The sequence below is a fragment of the Zingiber officinale genome, chromosome 7B, assembly GCF_018446385.1.
Source record: "Zingiber officinale cultivar Zhangliang chromosome 7B, Zo_v1.1, whole genome shotgun sequence".
NCBI classification, from domain to species: domain Eukaryota; kingdom Viridiplantae; phylum Streptophyta; class Magnoliopsida; order Zingiberales; family Zingiberaceae; genus Zingiber; species Zingiber officinale.
Window position 1 is genome coordinate 17,699,368 of NC_055999.1, and position 9,661 is coordinate 17,709,028.

At 42.4% G+C, this 9,661-nt stretch overlaps 2 protein-coding genes across 2 annotated transcripts; one reads left to right on the forward strand and one right to left on the reverse strand.

The window, feature by feature from the left end:
- Positions 1 to 534: 534 nt before the first annotated feature.
- LOC122005443 (zinc transporter 6, chloroplastic-like) lies at positions 535 to 2,911 on the forward strand. The gene is made up of 2 exons (XM_042560476.1): positions 535 to 1,303; positions 2,507 to 2,911. Exons 1-2 carry the CDS (start codon positions 560 to 562, stop codon positions 2,819 to 2,821), a joined length of 1,059 nt encoding a protein of 352 aa, XP_042416410.1. The 5' UTR covers positions 535 to 559; the 3' UTR covers positions 2,822 to 2,911.
- A 4,576-nt stretch (positions 2,912 to 7,487) lies between these two features.
- LOC122004214 (mitogen-activated protein kinase kinase kinase 17-like) lies at positions 7,488 to 8,719 on the reverse strand. Its single transcript, XM_042559135.1, has one exon. It carries the CDS (start codon positions 8,697 to 8,699, stop codon positions 7,488 to 7,490), a length of 1,212 nt encoding a protein of 403 aa, XP_042415069.1. The 5' UTR covers positions 8,700 to 8,719.
- Between the last annotated feature and the right edge of the window lie 942 nt (positions 8,720 to 9,661).

The following is a 9,661-nucleotide window of genomic DNA, read 5'->3' on the forward strand; positions in this document are numbered from 1 at the left end:
TTTTCTGTTTAGAAATTTAATTGAGAGAATTAAAGTTGGAGGTAAATTTATTTAATCAAATCCAAACTCACACGGCGTATTATTATAAGTCACACACGAAACAGCATTTGTGGTAAGAGATCAGCAATTTTGCATTTTTTTTAGATAAACCAATATTTGTTTTCTTTGATTAAAAAATTAGAATTTTATTTTAAATGAAAAATAATAATTTAATTTTTTAAAACTGCAAATTTAAGTGGTCAATAGGTTAACGCATACCGCCATATACAGCGATTGGCTTTAAAACACGAACTAGTCCACCAAATCGCGCCACAGAGAACACGTTGACTCGTGCCATTCATACTCAAAACGGTACACCCACAAGTAACCCATCAGATATCTTCGTGGGCCCCACATATAGTTTGAATGTGGGACGTTATAGGAGTGAGTACAGTTTGGACGTGTGCACGAACATATTCCGTCGCTGGCCCACTGACCCACTGGCCCCACTCCATGGGGAAACATTTAAGACACGACAAAGGGGCGACCGACGAAGTCACACGGCAGCGGGCGGAGAACCATGTCGGGGTGCCCCGCCGGAGACGTGAGCCGCGCCCAGTGGTGCCGCAATGGCCCGGCGGCGAAGAACCTCAAGATGGTCTCCATCGGGATCATCCTCGTCACCAGCGCCTTAGGGATCTCGTCGCCGGTGGTCCTCGCCCGCCTCTTCGAGGGCAAGCCCGCCTACACCCGTACCCTGCTCCTTATCAAGTGCTTTGCCGCGGGCGTTGTCCTCTCGACCGCGCTCGTCCACGTCCTCCCCGACGCTTTCGCGGCGCTCGCCGACTGCCAGGTCGCTGTCCACCACCCCTGGCGCGACTTCCCCTTTTCTGGCCTGCTCACCCTTTTCGGCGCCCTCCTCGCTCTCCTCGTCGATGTGGTAGCGACCTCCCATGCCCACGGATCGTTCGGCTCTAAAGGGAGGCAGCAGTACCAGCGCCTTGAGGAGGGCATGAAGCAGCGGTCTGAGGCGCCAGTGGCAGAGGTGGCGATGAGTGGGTGCCACAGGAACCATGGGGGCGATGAGCGCGAGGAGATAGGAGAAGAAGAGGAAGGGGAGCAGGGGAGCGAGGAGGAGCGACTGGAGAAGCTGAAGCAGCGGTTGGTGTCGCAGGTGCTCGAAATCGGGATTGTCTTCCATTCGGTGATCATTGGGGTCACGATGGGAATGTCGCAGAACCAGTGCTCAATTAGGCCACTAGTCGTCGCCCTTTCCTTCCACCAAATCTTCGAAGGAATGGGGCTTGGTGGATGCATAGCGCAGGTAATAATTATTTTTTTTTTTTTTTTAAAACAGAATTTTGTGGTTTCCCTTCAGTTTATGCCCTCAATTGTTAATCTTATGGTCGTTGCCATCAGTAGATGATTTTAATCTAGGAATCAAGAGATTAGACGACTTTGGGGGAATTGCATCAAGACAATAAAAATCTACATCTTTGTATGCTTATATCAAACTTAAAGTGTCTAGTTAGGAATCAAGAGATTAGACGAGTTTTGGGGAATTGCATGAAGACAATAAAACTGCATCTTTGTATGCTTATATCAAACTTAAAGTGTTTAGTTAGTATGGTCAATATTCAAAAGGAAACATATTGAATTTGTTTGTTTAAAATTTGAGCATGTCCTATGTAATATCCTCCTAAAACCTGCCATTCTATAAAGAAATTTAACTCAATTGTGGTTTACAAGTAGAAAAAATTTTTGCCCCCTAATATTGACGAGTGCATACAACAGTCTATTGTCTATTAAAAGACTTTAAATCCGTGTGCAAACACGTCAGAACTTTAACTTTACCACTATTCACTTTTTATGCAATAAGCCATCCCTATCTTAGCACCTTCCAACCGAATGGGCATTGTTGATTTTGGTTTTGATCACTTTCATTGCAGAGTCCATCTAGAACTGGCACCAATGCTAAAGGACCTTTAAAATTTACCCATAGTCTTAGAAAAGAAACAAGATGATTCCTACTCACTCTTTTTGCAAAAGAATGGCCTGACTGGATCTTTAGACATAATGGCCATTGGCCAACATCCACTTGTATAATATCTACTTTTGAGGTGTTCCTTCAATTTTGTCTAGTAAATCACTGATTTTTTTTTATACAAGATAACAACTAAGAGTTGGAATCTAGCGTACGGCAACTAAATTCACAAGGGTACCATATCAGTGCTCTCTATCCACTAACCAATTCTACTGTAGTTATATGTAGATTCTCTTTCAATACCTGGAAGTCCATTGTTAATTGACAATTCCTTTAATATTGATATCTTGCAGGTGGGATAAAATGTTTTCTTTACTTGTCCTTTTTTTGTTTCCAATGTATGCATATTTCTTCATTGATCATCTATAGCTATGCGTACTTGCATTTTATCTAATTTAAATCTGCACAAGTGCATTGACTGGTACAAGCTTTGATGATTCCATACCATCTGGTTGAATGATCTGCGGCATCATTTTCTTACAGGCAGGCTTCGGCTTGGGGACAGTGGTGTATATGTGCCTTATGTTCTCAGTGACTACTCCTTTAGGGATAATTTTGGGAATGATTGTTTTCTATATGACCGGCTATGACGACAGCAGCCCTAATGCCCTGATATCTGAAGGATTGCTGGGCTCCCTCTCTGCGGGAATACTGATATACATGGCACTTGTGGATCTAATAGCAACAGATTTCTTTCACAACAAGACAATGTCCTCTATCCCTCAGATGAAGAAGGCATGTTATACAGCATTAGTCTTTGGGTCTGCTTCTATGTCTGTACTTGCACTTTGGGCTTAGTAGCATTGTAAAAGAGATGTTTTATTAGAATCAATATGTGCTTCAAGTTATCAAAAAGGCAATCCATCACACAAGATGTTTTTCTGAGAAGGCAAGTAGGTATGTTGATATAAGAAATTTCATTTTATGCTATGCTTTTGCAACTTTGTGTCATCCTTAACAACTTCCTATTAAGTATTGTGTAGAATGACCACAATAACAGTGCCATTTTACATGTGTGCATGAAGAACAACATTTCTGGAAATTAGGAAGGTAAAGCTGTGGGTAGTAAAGAATGATAACCTGCATACATATAACCATTGTTTTCAATGAGTTGCAATTTTAGTTTGTGTAATCTGTGGAGCACATTAATCTAATTCTTTTATTTTCCCTTGTTCCTGGAAGTTGTATGAAGCATTGTCAAAATAACTAAATGTTCTTCCAGCCTTCATGCTGACTGGGTCTATGGATATGTTTGTGATTATAATTGGACAGAGTAGAGCTTAATTTCCACTTGAATGATTGGAACATTCAGGGTGGAGACTTTCATATTGGAAGGTTCTATCAAATACTAATCCCTCGATCAATTTAACCGATCCGGAGAATGATTAGTAGGATACCACGTTGATAAAAAGAGGTCAGTGAATCTGCTGAGGTGGTTTCGAAGGTCAAATCGTTGTCTGGCTACTTGGGCCTCTCGGCTCCTTAGCCTCTCGGGTCTCCCGACTCCCTATCTCTTGGCTCCCTGGCCTCTTGAGTCTCCCGATTCCTTAGTTGATGTTTGGCTACTCGGGCCTCCCGACTCTTCAGACTCTCGAGCCTCCCAACTCCTCAGCTCTTGCGCCTTCCTACTCCTTAGCCTCTTGGATCTTCCGGTTACATAGCTTCTCGGGTCTCCTAGCTATCTAGTTTTTTGGATAAGAATAATCATTGCATAAATCTTGGCTATTTTAGAAAAAAGACAACAGTATGAATAAATCTTACATTATTTAAGAAATTAAATAATGACAGCATGAAGATCGGAACGAGGGTCATGATGACCAGTCATGGCCGGTCCCAAGCCCGGATAAAGGAGGAGGGTTGCGTTAGGTTGCCAGCCAGCGTCAAACTATGGCAAAATTTCATGAATGAATCCATTAAACTATTGTGCTAATGCTAGGTTGTTCCCCGGAAGGAACGCGTTGCAGGGTCCGACTGTAACGTCTCGGCAAGGACCGCTACATCTCCAGAACTCGGGTGTAGTGATAAATATGCAAGAGTTCGCGTTACAGGGTCCGACTGTAACGTCTCAGCAAGGACCGCTACATCTCCATGAGAACTTGGGTGTAGTGTTAAATAGGCAAGAGTTCTCACACCATAGGTTAGATAAGAACAAATATGATAGGAAAACTAATAATCTAAGATTTGGAACATGGAATATAGGAACTCTCACTGGTAAATCAATGGAGGTAGTAGATATGATGATTAGGAGAAAAATTAATATTTTGTGTGTACAAGAGACAAAATGGACAGGTGAGAAGGCAAAGATGATAGAGAACTCGGGTTTTAAGTTATGGTACACTGGAAAGAGTAAAACAAGAAATGGAGTGGGTATTATTGTAGATAGTTTGTTAAAGGATGAAGTTGTAGGAGTAGTTAGAAAAGGGGATAGAATTATAACCCTTAAGATAATAGTGGCGAAAGAAACTATGAACATAATTAGCGTATATGCACCACAAGTAGGATTAGATGAAGCTACCAAATTAAGGTTTTGGGAGGACTTAGATGAAATATTACAAAATATTCCACCAAATGAAAGGATTTTAATAGGAGGTGATCTAAATGGCCATGTCGGAGTGAAAAATGAGGAATATGAGAGAGTACATGGGAGTTATGGGTTTGGAACGAGAAATGAGGAAGGGAAAACTATATTAGATTTTTCGATAACATATGACCTTATATTAGCTAATACATTTTTTAAGAAAAGAGAAGAACACTTAGTCACATTCAAAAGTGAGAATAATAAATCGCAAATTGACTTTCTTATGGTTAGGAAGAAGGATAGAAAGATTTGTAAAGATTGCAAAGTCATCCCTGGGGAAAGCTTAACTACCCAACATAGGGTAGTAGTGTTGGATATACGCCTCAAACATAGTATCAATAGAAAGAAAATATATACAATTCCTAGAATTAAGTGGTGGAAGTTAAAGGATGGGAAGCAACATATATTTAAAGAGAAGGTAGAAGTACAAGCATTAGGTGAAATATACGATGACTCTAATACAACATGGGATAAGATGGTATCAAAGTTGAAAATAGTAGCTAAGAGTATCCTCGGTGAGTCAAAGGGGCATGCACCGCTAAGTAAAGAATCTTGGTGGTGGAATGAGAAAGTACAAGAGAAAGTGAGGGAAAAACGAATAGCTTATAAGGAATTATATATTTGTAAGAACGAGGAAAATTTAAAAAAATATACAATAGCCAAGAAAGAAGCTAAGAAAGTAGTGAGTGAAGCAAAAAATGAAACTTTTGAACGGTTATATAAAAAATTAGATACAAAAGAAGGGGAAAAAGATATTTATAGAATAGCTAAAGTGAGAGAAAGAAAAACAAGAGATCTTAGCCAAATAAAATGTATTAAAGATGAATGTAATAGGGTATTAGTAAGCGATGAAGAAATAAAAGAGCGGTGGAAGAGGTATTTTCATCAACTTTTTAATGAAGGTTTAGGAGACCAACTTAACTTAGGTAATTTAATTAGGTCAAATGAGCATCGAAATTTTAATTTTTATCGTAGAATTCAAACTTCAGAAGTAAAACAAGCTTTAAATGAGATGCACAATGGAAAAGCCGTTGGACCAGATGATATTCCGATAGAGGTATGGAAGTGCTTAGGGAAACAAGGTATTGAATGGCTTACAAAATTATTTAACATGATATTGAAAACGAAAAAAATGTCTGATCAATGGAGGATAAGTACTCTAGTTCCCTTATATAAGAATAAGGGAGACGTACAAAATTGTGCAAACTATAGGGGTATTAAACTAATGAGTCATACTATGAAACTTTGGGAAAAAGTAATAGAAAAAAGATTAAGGAAGGAGACCATAGTGACAGAAAATCAATTTGGGTTCATGCCTGGAAGGTCGACAATAGAAGCTATACATCTTCTTAGACAATTAATTGAAAAATATCGAGAGCAAAAACAAGATCTATACATGGTATTCATTGACTTAGAAAAGGCATATGATAGAGTCCCAAGAGAAATTATATGGAGAATTTTAGAAAAGAGAGGTGTTAGCGTAACATATATTGAACTAATTAAGGATATGTATGAGGATGTAACGACCAGAGTAAAGACTTCAGGCGGAGTAACTGAAGCATTTCCAATAAAGATAGGGTTACATCAAGGATCAGCTCTAAGTCCCTATCTTTTTACATTAATTATGGACGAACTCATCAAGACACAGTACCGTGGTGCATGTTGTTTGCAGATGATATTATTTTGGTAGATGAGACACGTGAAGGAGTAAATGCTAAGCTAGAATCTTGGAGGGAAACACTAGAAGGGAAAGGTTTTAAGCTTAGTAGATTAAAGACGGAATATATGGAATTTAAGTTTAGCAATATTAGAAGTAATGAAACAATTGTTAAGATAGGAGAGGACGAGTTGCCTGGAACCGAGAAATTTAAATATTTAGGATCATTTTTACAAAATGATGGAGGGATTGAGAGAGATGTCTTACATAGAATACAAGCAGGATGGGTGAAATGGAGGGGAGCGTCGAGTGTTTTATGTGACCGTAAAGTACCTCTTAAACTTAAAGGTAAGTTCTATAAAACAGCAGTTAGACCTGCTATGCTATATGGAGCTGAATGTTGGGCTATGACTCGAGCACATGAGCAGAAGATGAGAGTTGCAGAGATGAGGATGTTAAGGTGGATGTGTGGACATACGAGGATGGACAAAATAAGAAATGAGAGCATTAGAGAGAAAGTAGGAGTTGTATCTATTGAGGAAAAACTCATAGAGACACGTTTAAGATGGTACGGACATGTACTTAGACGACCAATAAATGCTCCAGTTAGGCGATGTGAAACTATGATAAACATGCATATAAAACGAGGAAGAGGAAGACCAAAAAAGACTTGGTTAGCAACAATAAAACAAGATAAAATTTATTTAAATATAGATGATGATATAATAGGAGATAGAGCTCAATGGCGTAAAAGGATTCATACAGCCGACCCCACCTAGTGGGAAAAGGCTTGGTTGTTGTTGTATGAAGATCGGAACGGAAGGAAAAAGTCTATCAATCTTGATTATTTTAGAAAAAAAATAACGACACGAATAAATCTTACATTATTTAGGAATTAAATAATGACAATATGAACATCAAAACGGAAGGAAAAGGTATATTTTCTCTCTATAAAAGATGATTATTTTCAACCTCTAAGGTATGCAGACACATACGCATCACTACATATATTGAAACCCTAATATTCATCTTCTAATTTGGCGTCGAAGTGGCTGTATCGGAGTACCCCTGACTGTTATTATTGTTTGTCTCCGTCCAAGATTCTAATACGTCATCGTCCTCGTTATCATTTGGTGATTGATGATTAAATTCGTGACAGAGTGAATTCACCGATGATTCATCCGTCGACGCTCGTGGCCAGATTATTAACCTTGATCAGTATTTTGCAACTAGGCCTGTTTGAATTTGCTCAAATGTGGAATTCTATTAATTTTCATGAATAGACGTGACCACAAATGGTACAAGCCCAAGATCAAACCACTGGCAAAACACCGCCAGCAATAACTCTGGCAACAATGGCAGAAGCAAGAAACAGAGCAGCTCTGTTCTTTGTTCTCCTCTTCCTCTGCTTCTGTGCCCCTCGCCAGCTGCCATCCTTCGCTCCGCCACCAATCCAGCCGTCTTCCTTCCCATGCCAATTCCCTCATTATTTCCCTTGCGCCGGCGATTGTCGCATCACTATGCTCTTCTTGATCGTGGCTAATGCATTCGAATTCCTCGCCGGTATCGCCTTCTTCGTCGCCGTCGTTGTTCTTAGTCCACTCGAGAACGCCTCTCGGCGAAGGTTCTGTTTCCTTGCTCTGTTTCGCCAAAAAAGGATGGCTCAGTAACTGCTCCGCCGTCCACCGGTCTCTCGCGTCCCTTCTCAAGCACCTGGCCACGAAATCCCGGCCAATTTCTGACAGCTTCGCCGGCAACTCGGGTGTTCCCTCGCCGTAGCCAATCCTGAGCATTGCTCCAATGGCGTCTTCGCCCCCTAAATTCGGCCACGGGGGCGCTCCTCCCGTCGCCATCTCTATCACTGTGCACCCGAGCGACCACACGTCTGCCGCCGGCGTCGGGCGCTCCCCCCTCGCCACCTCTGGCGCCATCCACAACGGCGTCCCGCCACGCGCGCAGCCGCCGGAAGCCGCTCCGACCCTCACCGCCACGCCGAAGTCCGCGAGCTTGGCCGCCGGGCCGCGTCCGCCTCCGCTCAGCAGCACGTTCCGGCCCTTGACGTCGCAGTGCACGACGCCGGCGACGTCGTGCAGGTACCGCAGCGCGAGCGCCACGCACTGCGCGTACGCGCGCACGCGGGGCTCGTCGCCCATGGCGGCGTCCGCCGCCGTGCCGCCCGGCATGAACTCAAGGTGCAGGTTGCGGCGACCCCCGGCGGTGTCGTCGCCGAGGTAGGACACGACGTAGGGAGAGCTGAGGGACTTGAGGATTTGGACCTCGTTCTCGAGTGCGCGGAGGGAGGCGAGCGGGGAGGAGGTCAAGCCGACGGACTTGACGGCGAAGACATGGCCGGTGGAGCTTTCGACGGCGAGGTGGACCGCCGCATGGGCGCCGACACCGAGTGGGCGACCCCTGACCCAGCTCGTGGCGACGCTTTCCATCTCGAGAATCGAGAGCGAACTTGCTGCTGCCCTTTTCTTCCACTAGAACCGCCGAGGAACTACTATTTATAGTTGGTTTTGCAGAGTCTTTAATTACATCAGCAAAATTAAAATATTATTTATATATCGAAATGATTTTATTTGATGAATCGAGAGAAGGATCCAAATTAGGCCTCTCATAAATTCTCTTTTATGGAAAGTGAAGATATGTAACTTCATCAACTCGACTAACTACTACCCTTTAAACCTTTCTCCATCGGGTCGGGTCGGATCGGGTCGACTCCGCTCGCGATCATGACTGGCAATCTCATTGCTCACCGATTTCATCTAAGCCTAAACCAAATGGATGGACACCATTCACCTGTAACCTCATGGGCCCCACTATTCATGGTCATTCCGATCGAAGCCAGACAAAGCAGCGGCAGAGCTAAAACGTATCGAAGGCGATGACTGTTAATCCTCGGCACTCGCTTTCCTTCTCGATTCATTCATTGTTTTTCCGATTCAGGTTAACTGCCTGATTTAGAGTTGATGCATTTCCACAGACACCTCACGTGCTTGATCGAGCTGGAGCGAACCATTTGCCGAACACTGCACGGGCATGGAGATACAGCCTCCGCCCACATGAGATGATCGGGTCAGAGAGGAACGCATGCAATGAACGTGTCGTTATTGTCGATGTATATGATCTCGTGGATTGTATCGTACCATGTTTGATGTCTCAACGGGGATTGATTGTCCGTGCACGTGCTGGTCGTTGTCATTGTAGCAGTGTAAACAATTTTTTGGCCTTTTTTTTTTTTTTTTTTTTTTGAAGAATTCTAGAGCGATTAGGTTAAAAGAATTTTTTCTGAAACAAAAAAAAAAAAAGTGGAAGATGAGCGAATGAGAAGATAAGAGCCCTTTCGATGTCATATGTTAGTTCATTTGGATAGCACGAACTCAGCAGCAGTAAAATTAAA